Here is a 17,855-nt window from a genome sequence, read left to right as displayed (position 1 = left end):
ACTGACTAGGCTCCCTCAAAACTAAATAAAAACAGCATTTAAAAACCCTATAGTAACCTAGGTGCTGGTCACTCATGCCTGTAATCCTAGCTACTCAAGAGGCTGAGATGTGAGGATCATAGTTTGAAGCCAGCCTGGGCAGGAAATTCTGTTCGATTTTATCTCCAATTAACCACCAAAAAGTTGAGCTGTGACTCAAGTCGCAGAGCACTAGTCTTGAGCAGAAAGAGCTCAGGAATAGTACCAAGACCATGAGTTCAAGTCCTAGAACCAACACAAAACAGTCATTTCAGTTACTCGGGAGATAGGAATAAAAGAATTGCCATTGGAGATTAGCTGGAGAGAAAATTGGTACGACTCTATCTCAAAGACAAGCCGAGCCTTACAGTATATACCTGTAATCCCAGCTACCCAGAAGGTGGAAGCTGAAGGATTGCTGTCCCAAGGCTGGCTGGAGCTAAAGTGTGAGACCCTTTTGGAAAGATAAATCCAGGGGCTGGGAAGGTGGCTCAGTGGTAGAGCGCTTGCTTTGCATGCATGAGGCCCTGGGTTCAATTCCTCAGCACCACATAAGAAAAAAGAAAAAAGCCGGAAGTGGCGCTGTGGCTCAAGTGGTAGAACACTAGCCTTGAGCTGAAGAGCTGAGGGACAGCGTCCAGGCCCAGAGTTCAGGCCCCACGACTGGACCAAAAAGAAAGAAAGATAAATCCAAAGCAAAAGGACTGAGGTATGGCTCAAGTGGTAAAACAGTTGCCTAACAAATAAAGAGTCTATGAATTACCCACTATTGTAAAACACAGCCAGGAACTAGTGGCTCACACTCACAGTCCTACCTACTTGAGAGACTGAAATCTGAGGACTGCAGTTCCAAGCCAGCCCAAGCAGAAAAGTCAGTGTGAGCCAGCAAAAAAAAAGGGTAAGTAGAGATGTGGTTCAAGTGGTAGAATGCTAGCCTTGAGCAAAAAAGCTAAGTGAAAGCAAAAGGCTTAAGTTCAGGCCCTAGCACCAGCCCTAGAGTCCCTACCTGGCCACACATAACTCAGAGAAACCCTCTATTACAGGTATATTTATGAGTTCTTTGGAGATGGTTCAATACAGAGAATATCTTTTGTACAATTTCTTTATTGTCTCTCTTCTGCTGTATCTGGCACATACACACACATTCTGCTACATGGGAAGGAACTGCTTTCCTGGCCTCTGCCTATTTCTGAGGTCACCTTGTCTCTGCTAGGAAGCAGAGCCTCATGAGCAAGGACTCCATTGGCAAAGGCTCTAAGCTACCTCTCTCCTGTATGTCTCACCTCTGTCATTGAACTGTACATGACATGAGTGTCAGCAACCAGAACTGGATGCTGAGAGAGTACTAGAGGAATGGGGCTGTTGGAGGATGGGAAAGCAGAAACAGAGCCAAAGCAAGAGTGGGTATGCAGCCTTTCCTGTACAACAGAACAAAATGTCGATCAGTAGGGTAAACAGAGCAAAGCACTCAACTGGAGTGGGAAATTTAGAGGGGGGGGCACCATCAAATTCAGCAATCAAGATAAATTCTATCTAATATGATATTTTAAAAATGCTTTTTTATTATCTTTTTTAGTTATAAAAGGATCATTGTATTTTTAATTTTTATATTTTTATTGTGAAAATACTGTACAGAGGGGTTACAATTACATGGGCAAGATAGTGAGTACATTTCTTATCAAGCATTGTAGCCTCCTCCTTTGTTTCCCCTTCCTATCCCTTCCCATCCTCCCTCCCCCCACCCAATCCTCCCCCCAACAATAAAAGACCCCAAATAGCAAAAAACGCTCCTCAAGGGAAAGAACACTGCTGGAGGAATATCAATACCAATTTTCAAACTCTACTATAAAGCCATAGTAATCAAAACAGCTTGGTACTGGCACAAGAACAGACCTCAGGACCAATGGAATAGAATTGAAAACCCAGAAATGAACCTACAGTAAATAGTGCTGGCAAAATTGGTTAACTACTTGCAGAAAACTAAAGCTAGATCCTTATATATCACCCTGCACCAGAATCAACTCCAAATGGATCAAAGACCCCAGAGTCAAAGCAGACACTCTGAAAACATTACAGGATGGAATAGGAGAAACCCTAGGTCTCCTTGGCGCAGGCCGAAATTTTCTTAATAGAGACCCAGAAACACAAGAAATCAAAGAAAGGTTGGACAAATGGGATTGCATGAAGTTGCAGAGCTTCTGCATGGCAAAGGACATAGCTAGCAAGATCAATAGAAAGCCCACGGATTGGGAGAAGATCTTCACTAGCCATACAACAGACAAGGGTCTCATATCTAAAATATACTTGGAACTCAAAAAATTAAATCCCCCAACAACAAATCCTCAAAGAAACAACTGCCCAATAAATAAGTGGGCTAATGACTTCAAGAGAAACTTCTCTGAAGAAGAAAGAAGGATGGCCAATAGACACATGAAGAAATGCTCAACCTCCCTAGCCATAAAAGAAATGCAAATCAAAACAACATTGTGATACCACCTCACCCCAGTTAGAATGGCTATAATCAAGAACTCTAATAACAACAGATGCTGGAGGGGATGTGGACAGAAGGGAGCCTTACTTCATTGTTGGTGGGAGTGTAAACTTGTTCAACCACTTTGGAAAGTAGTATGGAGGTTCCTCAAAAGACTCCACATAGAGCTCCCCTATGACCCAGCAGTCCCACTTTTGGGCATTTACCCAAATGTTTACAAACAAGACCACACTAAAGCTACCAGCACAACTATGCTTATTGCAGCGTTATTTACCATAGCTAAGATATGGAACCAACCCAGATGCCCCTCAGTAGATGAATGGATCAAGAAAATGTGGTATATATACACAATGGAATTATATGCCTCCATCAGAAAGAATGACATTGCCCCATTTGTTAGGAAATGGAAAGACTTGGAAAAAATTATATTAAGTGAAGTAAGCCAAGCCCAAAGAAACATAGGTCCCATGATTTCCATTATTTGCAATATCTAGTATATGTATGAGTCACGCAGAAAAGGTCAGATAAGGTAACGTTAGGAAAATGAACCCTAAGATATGTATTTTAAATGTTTTTTTTCTTTCATGCATTTGTTTCTAACGCAATTATAAGATTATTTCTTTGTTGCTTTGTATGTCCCTCCCCCACAGTATAACCCCTGCTTTCACTGTATTTGATGTCGGTATAATTTGTGGAGGGGAAGGGGAAAAACAATTCATTTAAATAAGGATACAGGTGGACCTGTTGCAACAATGAGAAGTACAAGTTGTCATGTCGAAAACCAACTTTATTATCTTTAAGTAGTTGCACAAAGGGATTTCAACACAGCAAATTGGTTTCTATGTCATCTTGGTCAATGTCACCCCTTCCGTCATTTCCTCCCATCTTTCCCAGACTCACCCATACGCTTACGTTACCTGGTTCCATTTTCTCATATGTACTTTGGATATAGTAACTGTTTTTGCCCACCCTTTCTCTCTCTATCCTATAAAGCACTATTTAAAAATATATTATAATACTTATATTGAGTGGCCAGTTTTCCTTTTTGTCTAAGGCCCAGTGTGCGTTGCATGGCCACGATGCACAACAGCAGCCTCCGGTTCTCCTAGCCTTTTGGCTCAGACTTGAAGCAAACCAAAGCAGGAGGTGTCCATGAAAGGACAGGGGAGAGGAAATGCCCATGGAAAACTCCTAGAGGCCGGCGGTGAGAAGCGCTAGTAGGGAAAGGTAGGGGTGGGGATGAGCTTGCAGGCCTGAGCGAGTGCGGACCCTGTAGAACTGTCAGGAGACAGGTAGCTTCTGCAGTCTTGGAGACAAGACTGAATAAATCAGGCCTGGCGACAGGTAAGTATCTCTTGGATCTCTTTAGGATGACAGAACAGGTGGAGAACAGCTTCCCAAAGTTCCTGTCTAGACCTCAGTTTCCCCAATGTACCAGTGAGGGTGGGGCCACCTCAGGGTTCCTCCAGATCCGGGCGCCAGGGCTCCAGAGAATGCCACCGACTCACCCAGATTCAGCCTGAGGGGCTAATGGCCAGTGAGGTGGGGCGGGTCCTAGCTGCCCAATCACACAGGGTCGGCGGATCCGTGATGATGGTGTGTGTGTGTGGGGGGGTGCGCTCCCTCCCCTCCCCACTCCTCACCCTGCCCCCCCCCCCCACCGGCGCGCCGCCGGCGGAACGTGCGGCGACTGCGCGTACGCGCGGGCGCGGGGCCGGGCGGCGGGCGCGCTCAGTCTGGCGGCGGCAGCCGTGCGCGGACAGACGTGCCGGGAGCGCCGCGCTGCACCTCCCGCCTGCAGCCCAGCCGCGCCCGCCATGGTGTCATGGATCATCTCCAGGCTGGTGGTGTAAGTGGCCTTCTTCTCCGCGTCCCTTCTTCCCCGTCCCCGGGTCCCCCCCCCCCCCCTTAGGCTGCGCGCCCCTGCCGCGCCCGGCCCCGGTTGCTCGGGCTATTAATACCCGGTAGCCGCTAAATTTAGCAGGTACAGTAGCTGTTGCAGACGCCTGAGGGAGGACGGGGTGGCGGGGTGGCCCCCGGGGGCGCTGCGGGGCCCGGGTTGGGGTCCCCGCGGGGGGAGCTGGGAGGGTTGGGGCGCACGGGGGACTCTCTGGGGACTGGGTCTCGCCGGCCCCCCGCCCCCCGTCGCTTTGTTCCCCGGGTCGGGTGGATTCGCCGAGGCCCGCGAATGGGTGCGCCTCGGGGACACGCGTCCCCTTTAGGAGAAGGCCCGGGTGGGGTCGGGTGTCGTTCCCGGCTGCCACGCTTTTGTCAGGTGAAAATGACAGACGGAGCCGGGGCAGGCGAGGGGCGCTGCCTGGGAGGGGTCAGCGCGGGGACCGGTGGAGACGTGGAGGCGGGGCTCCGTGGGGTGGGGGAAAAAAATCACTCCTTTTTAGGTTTCCCTCCTCGATCGCGGGCACCGGGCAGGTGCGAGTTAGGGGGCTGTGGGTGAATTTTGGAGTAGCTGTCCTGGTGCCCCAGGTCTGATTCCTTCTGCAGAGGTTTGAGGGCCAGGGGGCAGGCGTCAGGAGGAATACACGGGTGATTTCCAAGTGACAACCCCCAGGGCGGTGGCCGTGACACCCCACGATGATGCAGGCGAGCAGTCATCTGGGGTGAGGCCTGTGTGAAGTCATTGGGGATGGGCCTGGAGAGTACATTTGTGTCTTTCAAGACCCTCTCCTTCCTTCACCTTTCCCACTGGGATGGATGGGGGGTGGGGGACAGCTTTGCCACCTGGTCTGGGCAACCAGGACTGAAATGGGCCCAAGGAGGCTGCTGGAGAAGAGCATGTGCCTCGGCCTTTTCTTTGTCTGAGGAAGCGGGGCTCTGGACTCCCCTTGATTGTGCGGCATCACGCCTCGTGTTTGGCACATCTCCTCTCCTTCGCTCCTGATTTCCCAAAAGGCAATCCGGAGAAGCCTTCCAAGGTCTTCAAGCCGTGTCTCTGAACCGCTCTTCTGAGCTTTTCTCCTAAAGCCAGTGTCTGCCTCGCAGCCCCCAAGTCATTCCCTGAAGGTCTCTCCACAGATTGGGGCTTTCACGGGGTCCCTGGAGGGGGCACATTAAATATTTAGGAGATTTCTACAGGCAGAGCTGGCATGAATAATACAGAGGAGAGCCTTGCCACACCTCAGGCCAACAAAACCTGACTTACCTTTAGGGTGATGTTTTCTCTCCTAAAGTAGCTCTGAGAGCTTTAAGTTTTCCAGAAAGCTGTAGAGTGTCCACAGGGTATGGAAAGAGAATTTAGTTAGCTTTGCCTGATGATTTCTAGTTAGCCTGGCTGAGGTGACCTGCTGGGCTGGGAGTGAGTGTATCTGTTTCAGAGTCATGTGACCATCTTTAGTTTTATTAGCATTCTCTTCTATACAAGGCAGCTGAGGGCTATAGAGGGGAGACATATTTGGGAGGGGACTCAGCAACTTTCTGTTACTTTCTGAAACAACCACCACCCCATGCAGAACTGAAACATGGGATAAATTGATCATGAGAATTGGCCCTTAGATCAGCCCAATACACTTGGCCCAGAGGGCTGTTCCACTGTCAACTCCAAAAGGTCAAGAATGTTACCGACCACTACCCATCCCTAATTCACTGTATAAACCCAACATGAATTATTGGAACCACATTATTTATTTATTTATTTATTTATTTATTTATTTATTTATTTATTTATTTATTTATGTCAGTCGTGGGGCTTGAACTCTGGGCCTGGGTGCTGTCCCTCAGCCCAAGGCAAGCGCTCTACCACTTGAGCCATGACACCACTTCCGATTTTCTGGTGGTTTATTGGAGATCAGAGTTTCATGGACTTAACTGCCAGGGCTGGCTTTGAACCAAGATCCTAAGATCTCAGCCTCCTGAGTAGCTAGGATTACAGGTGTGAGCACCGGCGCCCGGCTGGAACCACTTTTAATAAGCAATATCTGTCTCACATAAACCATACCTGATCATTGTAAGATAATTAGGAACCATAGACTGAAAATCATCAGCATTATCACCATACAGAGAGATTCATGGTGATTTGGAGGTATGTATTCTTTTTCTGATGCTTTTTTTTTTTTTTTTGGTCGTGAGGCTTGAACTCTGGGCTTGAGTGCTGTCCTTGTGTTCTTCAGCTCAAGGCGAGTGCTCTACCTCTTGAGCCACAGTGCTACTTCCGGTTTTCTAGTGGTTAATTGGAGATAAGAGTCTCACAGACTTTCTTGCCTGGGGTTGGCTTTGAACTGTGATCCTCAGATCTTAGCCTCCTGAGTATCTAGGATTACAGGCGTGAGCCACTGACACCTGGCTCTGATGCATTTTTATTAGCATATATTGATAGTACAAAGGGGTTCCATTGTGATAATCCCGTCATACATGTGTACATTGTACTTTGAAGTTCACCTCCTCTATTATATTTTCACACACACATATGTCTTCAATCCCATTCACTAAGGGTGTATTTATTTTTTTTTTTGTCATGGGACTTGAACTCAGGGCCTGGGCCCTGTCCCTGAGCTCTTTTACTGGAGCCTAGTGCTCTACTAGTTTGAGCCACAGCTCCACTTCTGGTTTTTGAGTGGTTAATTGGAGATAAGAGGCTCATGGGGACTTCACTGCCTGTTCTGGCTTCAAATTAGGATCCTCAGATCTCAGCCTCCTGAGTAGCTAGGGTTACAGGTGTGAGCCACTGGCACCTGGAAAAATGCAAAAAAAAATTTTTTTTGCTTGGTTATGGGGCTTGAACTCAGTATGTAGGCATTGAACCTGAACTTTTGTGCTCTAGGCTAGCGCTCTACCACTTTGAGCCACAGCTTCACTTCTAAGGGGTATAATTTTTTAAGAAGTATTTCATGTGTATGTATGCATATGTATTTATGGAGATGACTGACTCAGCCAGTATTCTACATACCTAGAGGAACATATTATGAAACTATGTTTGAACTTAGAAAACCCATGGCTCAAATCCCAGTTCTGCCTCTTGCCAGTGGATCCCAGTTCAAAGCCCAGATCACAACAGATCTTAGTTCACAAACTATTTAACCTCATGTAGCTATTCAAAGATTTCAATGATGTGTGATACATGAATTACCAAGCACCAAAGACAGCCTCAATCCATGGTGATTCCCTCCTTCTCTCCCTCTGGGTCTCTCTGCAAGAGAATACAAGAGCTCTCTATCCTGAACCCACTCTTGCCATGTTTGGACTGAGTTCTGAGGGTCACATAGACTGGTTTGTTTTATATATTGGATTCTAGATAAAATAAAATTTGGAAAACAAATGGATTTTAGAGCAAACAGAAACCACTAATCAAATAAATAAATAAAACCCATAGATCTTGCCACCTGTCCCCACATCAATGGAACTCAGAAGGAATGCCCAAGGACACAGATGAGCTGGTAGAACAAACAGGCCCTGGACTTTTAGTCCAGTGCTCTTTTCTCCTCTCATCACCTCTTACAGTTGTAGTGAGCTCTCTTCTAAGACCACTCATAGGAGGACACTCTATGATCTTGCCCATAAGTCCTGTTTCCTGTAAGTAATCTTTTTAAAGTTTAGTAAGCTTGTGTTAGTTACTTCAAAGAGCATTCAAGAAGAGCTATCACTGAGTTCTGAAGATAGAGAGGGAGTGTCTTCCTGTCTTTGTGATCCCAGGCACCCAGCCAGAGGCATTAAAACAAGCTGAAGGTATTCAGGGACTGTGAGTGGTCTGGGGGCAGTGATTATGATTTGTTTCCCTTTCCGGCCCCTGTCTTTCCCCTCCTCACTGCCTGCCCTCCCTCCACCCCCCCCCCTCCACTATTTTGAAGTACCTAGCGCCTAAGTCCACTCAGTAAAGGTTGTTTTGTGAAAGGAGACTTGATGCCCTGGGAGTAATCAGGGAAGCCTAACCAGGGCTATTCACTGGGTATCAAGACAGGTATGTGCCCACTGGATAAAGATCATAGCATACCCTTGTCAGTCTAGTTCTTCCAAGCTTCCTTGGCTTAGCTTGGGAAGAATTAAACAAAAGATAGTGTAAGGTAGACCTTGTTAGAGAGATAATAGTTGGTATCCACTAGGGACATGGTTTCATTCACTCGCTTCTTAAAATTTTTTTTTTGGGGGGGTACCTCAAGGCCTAAGCACAAATGAAGTTCACAGTGAGGAAAATATGTTTCTGTGCAGCAACCTGATGGACAGGGGACACAGAGGTTGCTTTGTGACTTCTTGGGAGAATGTGCCATTTTGAAGCATTTATTCTAAGGAGCAAGTGTTAATTCATTCTCTCTAGACAGATTTTTGGCTTCGTTCCAGAATGTTGGCTGAATGGACCTAACACTTTCCATGTACTCTAGGGGCAGCAGAGTCTTAATTCAATGATTTTTTGTTTTTGTTTTTGGTAGTGCTGGGGATTGAATCCAGGGCCTTACACATGCTAGCCAAATGTTCTGCCACTGACTCTAGCCTTTGCAAATGGTTCAGGATGTTAATTTTAGGAAAGTACAGTGTAATGATCAAGACCATGTCGTAGATTAATGGCTGGGGATCTGGCTCAATCACAGCAGTGGGATTTGGAGCATGACATCTATTCATTGTGGGTCGGGATATAAAAGTGTAGGAGACTGAAAGGAATGCGGATTGTCTTCATGATGTTCCCCAATGGTTGCAAAACAAATGGAAAAAGAAAGAGACCATAAATCCTTAAACATAAGCTTGCTTTTCTTTGGGGCCTGCTTTTAGAAAGTGGAATGCAAGAACATGACACAGTTAATAGAGGGTTCTTGTTGGTTGAGGATTTATTTCCTGGCCCTGCTTTGTGGGACATTCTAGTTTCTGGGTATATGTTTCAACTGAATTGTGAGAGGAACGATATTGGGTTAAAAGTGAGCATGCTTGAGTTCCAGTCTCCACACTAGACAGAGTCCTAAGAATAACACCATCACTACCCCTCTCCCTCTGAGAGATGGGGTGTTGGCCACCTGAAATCATCTGAGAAGTCCTAATATCACCAAGAGTTGATGCTTCTCAAGGGTACTTCCTTTCCCACCATGCCCAACACACCGTAATTTTTACAAGCAGGAGTAGCCTGAAGGAAGTGAAAACTACCAGCTTAGATTGAGCTACTGTTGAGTAGCTCTGTGTCTTTGCTTACTAATCCTGCCTGCCTGCTGGGAAATAGCTTTTATGTGCTTCTCCCCACTGTGTCTTATTTGGGTTTTAGCTGACAATGAGAATATTACCTGTTTATTACTGGGCCAGTCCCTCTTTCCTTCTGAAAAGAGCTACCTTCCTTAGAAGAGAAGGAAAGAAGAGCTCTGGGAAACAAGAGGAAGGGAAAGATGGACCCTCTTTAATCACTTAGTGAGGCTGCCATTCTGTACTTAATGCGTGGTGAGTGTGTGTGTGTGTGTGTGTGTGTGTGTGTGTGTGTGTGTGTGTGTGTGTGTGTGTGCGCGCGCGCATGCATGTACCCACGCTTGCGCATGCACAGGGAAGCTTGAGAAGCTGGGGAAGGGGAGGGAGGGACTTAGCAGTGTGGTAACCCTCACATACAGTGCCTTTGCAATTTCACTGCTAAGAGTATCAAGCACCAACCAGAGTTTTAAAAGTTTGAATTTGTATCTGAGAAATATTTTCCTCAATTCTAAGCCATGAGAAGGCCGTGGGAGATTGGAAGATAGATAATTGTATACATATTATACTTTGAGATTTCATGTGTTCACACAGAAGTACTCTTGTGACCATTTGGAGGTTTTTAGTCACACTGAGGGACTCCTAGAAATATAAAGCAAAAGGAAATAATAGATGATGGACCAAATATTTGGTATCAGTGGGGATATTTGGAGAAATATTTTTATTTATTTATTTATTTATTTATTTATTTATTTATGTTGGTCGTGGGGCTTGAACTCTGGGCTTGGGTACTGTCCCTCAGCTCTTCAGCTCAAGGCTAGTGCTCTACCACTTGAGCCACAGCGTCACTTCCAGTTTTCTGGTGGTTAATTGGAGATAAGAGTCTTGTAGATTTTTCCTGCCCAAGCTGGCTTTGACCCGTGATCCTTAGATCTCAGCCTCTCTAATAGCTAGTATTACAGGCATGAGCCACTGGCACCTGGCCTCATTTTCATTTTTGCAGTGCTAAGGATCACACACTGGTCTTTCTAACCACTGAGCTACATTCCATCTCTGGAAGAAATCTTGATGGATAATTTGATAGAGCTCTTCAAGCATAGTGTAGGTAGGTCCCTAGATCAGGAACAGCACTGAGATTCATCTCTTAGGATTGGTATAAGGAGGCAGAGTTGAGCTCAGTGAGAAAGGGGGGTCCTAAGAATGATTTCTGCAGGGAAGATGTCATGGTGGGTCAGAACTTGCTCTCCCAGGCAGGCAACTCTGTCCATCATAACCACCCACAGTCCCAGGCCAATACAATTGCCTTTCTCTTAGTATGGTATCCTTGCCACAAAAGACATCTGGGTTGACAGAGTATGAGGGAAATGGAGAGTCACACACTGGCTCGTAAGTACCTTCCCTGGAAATGATAACATGTCACTTTTCACATTTTATTGGCCACGCCTAGATTCAAGTAGTAGAGAATTATATTCTTATCTAAACATCTTTGAGCAGCTGTAATAACTACAGATGTTGATTAAATGACCCCTAACCAGCTTGTAAACCTAGAAATATCCTTGCAATAAATGGTATTGACTTTAACAGTGCAAGAGTACTAGCTAGCACTTTTCTTTTTGTAAGTTGTTGGGCTTGAACTTGGGGCCTAGGTGCTGTCCCTGAGCTCTTTTGGCTCAAGGCTAGCACTCTACCACTTAAGATTTTCTGTTGGTTAATTGTAAATAAGAGTCTTATAGGGATTTTTATGCCTGGCTTTTTGACAATTAATTGGAAACTTTCTTGCCCAGGCTGACTTTGAACTGTGATCCTCAACTCTTAGCCTCCTGAGTAGCTAGGATTATAGGCATGATCCACTGGTAACTGTTTTTTTTTTTCCTTTTTAATCCTGGGGCTTGAACTTCTGTTTGGGTGCTGTCCCTGAGCTTTTTTGCTCTACCTCTTGAACCACAGTCCCATGTTTGGCTTTTGGTGGTTACTTGGAAATAAGAGTCTCAAGCTGGCTTTGAACCGTGGTCCTCATATCTCAGCCTGCCGAGTAGCTAGGATTAAAGGTGTGAGCCACCATGCCCAGCTCATTTTACTTCTTAACATGAGAAATATCTCTTTTTTCCATTTTATTTTATTTTCCTTGTTCTATATGTAAGTTAAAAAAAAGAAAGCCTTAAGTTTGAAGAAATTAGGGACTGGGACTATAAAGAAATGATGTCATTTCATGGCTAAAGCACTGGGTGGTGCCTGGAATTTTCATCATGTTTGTTTCCCAGGTATTTTTATATCTCTGTGAAGTCCCTCCTGGGACCCCTAAATGAGGAAAGATTTCTCTTCTCTGAGTCTCCAGAGTGGCCTGGTCATTTTTTTACTTTATAATACAAGTGTACATTTAGTGCCCCTTAAAGCTCATCTTTGTTCTCTCCCCCTCAGTTCCTCATGTTTAGGTGCCTATTAAGTACATAATGAATCATGGTTGAGTTAGGTTATGTCTATTCAGAGTGCATACCCACATCATGGGCATCCCCGGAGTCATTAGGAACATAGATTTCCACTCCTCCCACGACCTAATGAATCTGCATGTAAACAAGATCCCTGTGAATCTTGAGAAATGCTGAGTCAGGAACAGAAATGAACTTGCTTAAGGTTTCCATTATTGATGAGAGAGATGGGATTCAGTCAATCTTGAGTCATCCATTCACTCTAGACTCTGGTCTATCCTTTCTGGTTTAGAGAGATCCGAAACCTGACTTCTTGTGATTTTTTTTTTTTTTCAGTCGTGGGTCTTGAACTCTGGGAGCTGTCCCTCAGCTCTTCAGCTCAGGACTAGCACTCTATCACTTGAGCCACAGGGCCATATCCAGTTTTCTCGTGGTTAATTGGAGATAAGGGTCTCAAAGACTTTCTTGCTCCGGCTGGCTTTGAGATCCTCAGATCTCAGCCTCCTTAATGGCTAGGATTACAGGCATCAGCCATAGGCACCCGGCTCTTGTGAGTTTTTTGGATGGTATGATTGGGTTACACCAACCTAATGCTAACCTAAGAAGATTTCACAGATGGGCTGTCGAGTCCTGATAGGTAAAAGTTGGTTTTGTTACTACCTGGGTGTAAGACTTGGAGAAGACAATGCCTGACATACGAAGTATTGGGTTGAGCAGTCACATTACTTACAAGAGAAGAGGTAACAACCTACCTGGAGAAAGAGCCTGCTAAGCCATTGATAGCTGATGCTGGAATCCTACAGTAAATTTCTAAAAACACATAAGGACTTCTTTTCTTGAGCATGTGATTATGTTTTAGAGCTGCTAGTCCACACGTGTCTAATGGGAATTGCAGGATCTGTGTTGCAGGATCTAATGTGCTATGCAATCCTTTTACAAAGTCCTTTTAGGTCTACCTTCAAAGGACTTACTGTCCAACCAGGACTGAAACCATGCTGCTCCAACTCAAAATTACTGTTTGCCTGAAATATTTTAAAACACACTGTAAAGGATGAGGCTATGGCTAGTGGTGAGGTACTTCCCCAGTAAGAACAAGTACCTAGGGATTGACTCCCAGCACTAAAACAAACTAAACCCATTTCTACTTCTGTCCCTCCAACAACCTGTTTTAAAATTTCTTGTCTCTCCAGAGATTTATATGTTAGAAGCTTTGTCCTCATTCAGTGTGGTGATGTTTAAGAGGTAGAGCTTTGGGGGAGGTCCCTAGGTCAACTGGTGACATGCTCTTGGAAGAGATTGTGGGGCCCTATTCTCTGGTTTCTCATTTTATGATGTAATTTCTTCCCACACGTGTTCACACCACTGCTATTTACCATTAGATGATTCAGCCAAAGGAGGCCCTCTTCAGAAACTATGCTGTGCTGTTAAAACTTTCAGCCTCCAGAACTGTGAGTCATTTATTTTCCTGTCCTAGGGCTTGAATTCAGGGCCTCGGTGCTGTCCCAGAGCTTCTTTGGCTCAAGGACAGCACTCCATGACTGGCTTTTTTGTGATTAATTGGAGATTAGAGTCTCATGGACTTTCCTGGCTGACTTTGAACCATGATTCTCAGATCTCAACCTCCTGAGTAGCTAGGATTACAGGCATGAGCTACTGGTGACTGGCTTAATTTTATTTTATATTTTTGAATGTTGGTACAGAGGCTTGAACTTGGGGGCCAAGTGCTTACCTTCACTTTTTTCACTCAAGGTTAGCATTTTACCACAGCTCCACTTCCTGATTTTGGGTGGTTAATTAGAAATAAAAATCTTGCCGGGCACTGGTGGCTCATGCCTGTAATCTTAGCTACTTAAGAGGCTGAGATCTGAGGATCACGGTTCAAAGCCAGCCCGGGCAGGAAAGTCTGTGAGACTCTTATCTCCAATAAACCATTAGAAAACTGGAAGTGGTGCTGTGTGGCTCAAGTGATAGAGCGTTTGCCTTGAGCTGAGGAGTGCAGGGACAGCGCCCAAGCCCAGAGTTCAAGCCCTGTGGCCAACAAAAACAAAAACAAACAAAAAAAGAAATAAAAATCTCACTTTCTTATCTGTGCTGTTTTTTGTGATCCTTAAATCTCAATCTCCTGAGAGTATAGGCAAGAACTATTATTGGATTAAACTCCTTTTCTTTATAAAAATAGTCTGTTTCAAGTAATGTACTTTGGCAACAGAAAGTGGACTACTACAAAGTGTAAGTAATTTTTTCCTGCTGTTTAAAAACTGTTTTGCCACTCGCATTTCATCCAATGAAGAATTCAGTTCAAACTTATCATTCTCAAGAACACTCAACAGTCTGGCTCCTGCCTATTCTCTGACCTACTTTGAATTTCTTTTCCTTTTCTCACTCCATCCTTTTCTCTATTTCTGAACAGACAGCTGATCTCACCCAGTAGCCTTGTGCTTGCAGTTTTATGGGCTATAGCACATACTTCCAGATTGTCCTCCCTTTTTTCATTTAGGACTGCTTATAAATCTCTTTGGGAGAGGCCTTTTCAGATCAACGTCTCTAAAACTCCAACTCTCTATCCCCTTACCACTTCCTGAACAAAGCTTTGAATTTGTTTACTTGTTAGTGGTCTTAGTCTTTACTAGCATTTTGCCTCTATGACTTTTAAGGTTAATAGGTTGTTGAGAAAAGTTGGCTTTGAGTATGCAGTGTCACTGCTTCAGTCTCTTGAGTACTAGGATTACATGATATGCTACCAAGGCCAATTGTCTCTATGACTTTGGTATTTGTCTTATCCCCTGTACCTACAGAAGTGTTAAATACATATTAGGTGTTTAAAAATATTTAATGAGCTAGGCACCCATGGCTCATGCCTGTAATTCTAGCTGCCTAGGAGACCTGAAGGATCAGAGTTCAGAACCAGCTCAGGTAGAAAAGTCCTTGAGACTTTTCAATTAACCAACAAGTAAAGAATACCAGACTGAAAAAAAAAAGCAGACTGCTGATAGAGCAACATACATGAGCAAGAAAGCCAAGCAAGAGCTGGAGGCCCTGAGTTGAAGCCCAAGTACTGGTACAAAAAAATCCCACCCAAAACAGAAGGATCATTCATTATTCCTCTATGGTTAGATCATTTTCCAAACATCAGTTTTGCAGAAACTTAACTCATGATGTTGAAAAGTAACTTCATCTTGCTAAGCCTTAATTTTTTTTCATCTGTAAGATGAGAGATTTGATTTTTGTTCCTGGAAATATGGAACACTAAATAGCCTAAAAATCTTTCCTTAATAAAATGGAATTGTCAAAATTTCTAAAAAATCTTAGATAAAATTTAATAGCAATCTCTTAAAAACATAGCTGAGCTTTTAAATAATGAAAATAAAATTGCCAGGATATAAAACAGAGGGCATCATTTTTTACAAAGATACAAATGAGGACTACAACAGTTGTATACTTGACAACCTGAAAATTCAGCTATATTATTGACCTTGAAGAGTCTGGCAGAATTTTTTCCAGTCTCTCCAAGAGCCTTTAATATACATCCTACAATATTAACCCCCAAACTATGACTTTACCTTTAATATACATCCTACAATATTAATCCCCAAACTATGACTTTACATTCCAAGTATGAAACGTGAGGAAACAGCCCTCCTACACAGGAATTAGCTAGCATCACAAAGCAACAGGATGAGCCCTCCAATAATAATGCATGAACATCATACATACCATGTGACTTGGCTTTCCATCATTGTGACAAAATACTTGAGATAATCAACTAAACACAGGAAAGGTTTCTGTTGGCTCACAGTTTTTGAAGTTTCAGCTATGGTTGGCCCATTGCGTTTTGGTCTGTGGTGAAGTATTGCATCATGGAAGGCAGTGTGAGGTGGCGGAGGCCAGTTCACCTCCTGCTGGCCTGGAAACAGATAGGAAGGGGTCAGGGTCTCAACATCCCCTCCAAAGGCATACATCTAATGCCACAACATTCAAAGTTCCTACCATCTCTCAGTAACACCATAGGTTGGGGACCCAAACCTTCAACAAACAGCCTTTGGGGGACATTGCAACAAACTATAGAAAGTAGTCAGGACTCCCATCCTTTCTCAAGGCTGATTGATTCATTGCCTGGTTGTTTTATCCGCTGATTCACTGCCCATTTATTGACCATTTGCTTTGTGATAGGCACTACGATGGGTACCAGAGATATAAAGATGAATGAGTTGTGATCCATCTTTGAGAAATTTATGAAGTTATGCAGCCAGTCAGTGGGAAGCTGGGACTTGAATTTGGGTGACCTCCTATCTGACCAGTGCTCTTTCCATTGGGCAGATGTTGTGTGGGTGTTAGTGAGTGACTTTCCTGGTGTTGCTTGGCATTTGTGGGGAGGACCTCTTTGAGCTTAGGTCATGGTGCATCTGATATTTGAGGGTATTAAATCACTGGCAGCGTCTCACTACCTTGGAGACACTTGGGAGAGAAAAGAAGCAAGAGCAAAGGATGTACTAATGAAACAATTGGGCTTGAGCATCTTTACCCACTGTATTAGTTTTCTGTTGCTGCTCTAATAGTCACCAGTTTTGTGGCTTAAAAATAACAGATATGAAGCTAGGCGCTAGTGGCTCATGCCTGTAATCCTAGCTATTCAGGAGGCTGAGATCTCAGGATCACAGTTCAAAGCCAGCCCAGGCAGAAAAGTCCCTGTGAGATTCTTATCTCTAATTAACCACTCAAAAACCGGAAGCTGAGCTGTGGCTTAAAGTGGCAGAACACTAGCTTTGAGCAAAAGCGCACAGGGACACGGGTAGGACTGACAAAATAAATAAGTAAACAAAAACAAAAAAATGAAAAGCATTAACAAATGTATTTAATACAGTTCTGGAAGCAGAAAGTCTAAAATAAATCTATGGGGCTAATATCAAAGTGTTAGCAGGACTAACTTCTTCTGGAGATTCCAGGGGACTCCTTGCTTGCTTTTTCACTCAGTAGTTAGGATTGCAGATGTAAGCCACTGGCACCTGGATCTCCAGTGAACTCTTGACCCACACTTTTATTGCTTTTATTTTGATCTTGGAAAGGAAGCTGTGGTGAACACTCTAGTACATTTAGTGTATCTGTGCATAAGTTTCTTTATGATTGAAATGGCTAAGGCAGAGTGCATTTACATTTTCTTCTTGACCAAATAACTTTAATAGATGAGCAGATGTTTCTATGCCCTTTATTCAGTTCCACTGATTGGTTTCTCTGACCCTTTATTACTGCCACACTGCTTTCAATTACACTAACTTTACACAAATTCCTGTGTAAGGTCCTGACACGTACCCCCCCCCATTTATAATTAATAAATTGCTTTTCAAAATGGCTTTTCTTAGCATAAATATGGCCTCATTTGTACCATGTCTTTCTCATCATTTGACATTGTCACACTTCAGCATTTTTGCCAGTCTGGTTAGTACAAAACAGAATCTCATTAGGATTTTAATTTACATTTTCCAGAATACTAATGAACATCTTTTTTTTTTCCAGTCCTAGGGCTTGAACCATTGAGCCACTCTGGCTTTTTTGAGTAGTTTATTGGCGATAAGAGTCAGAAGGACTTTTCTGCCCAGGCTGGCGTTGAGCTGCAATCCTCAGATCTCAGCCTCCTGAGGATTACATTACAGGCATGAACCAATGGGCTCTGGCTCCAATTTTTCTTTAATCTTACGGATATGGAGAACTTATTCAAATATTCTGGGATTCTATTCTTTCATCATCTGTTACATATGTCTCTTCATCTGTGCTTTATTCTCTCACTTTACGATATATTTTGATACACAGAAATTCTTAGT

The 17,855-nt window shown here is 44.0% G+C and overlaps 1 protein-coding gene across 2 annotated transcripts in view; it reads left to right on the top strand.

The window, feature by feature from the left end:
* Positions 1-4,272: 4,272 nt before the first annotated feature.
* LOC138804710 (receptor expression-enhancing protein 1) overlaps positions 4,273-17,855 on the top strand; it is a 112,021-nt gene continuing 98,438 nt past the window's right edge. For both annotated transcript variants that reach the window (XM_069989166.1, XM_069989165.1), the window contains exon 1: positions 4,273-4,358. In XM_069989166.1, coding sequence (XP_069845267.1) covers positions 4,327-4,358 — 32 coding nt within the window. In that variant the 5' untranslated portion in view covers positions 4,273-4,326. The remainder of the gene's footprint in view (positions 4,359-17,855) is intronic.

The sequence above is a fragment of the Dipodomys merriami genome, unplaced genomic scaffold (assembly GCF_024711535.1).
Source record: "Dipodomys merriami isolate MVZ:Mamm:240054 unplaced genomic scaffold, mDipMer1.0.p SCAF_37, whole genome shotgun sequence".
NCBI classification, from domain to species: domain Eukaryota; kingdom Metazoa; phylum Chordata; class Mammalia; order Rodentia; family Heteromyidae; genus Dipodomys; species Dipodomys merriami.
The sequence above is the reverse complement of the archived record's forward strand: the minus strand, read 5'-3'. Positions and strand labels throughout refer to the sequence as shown.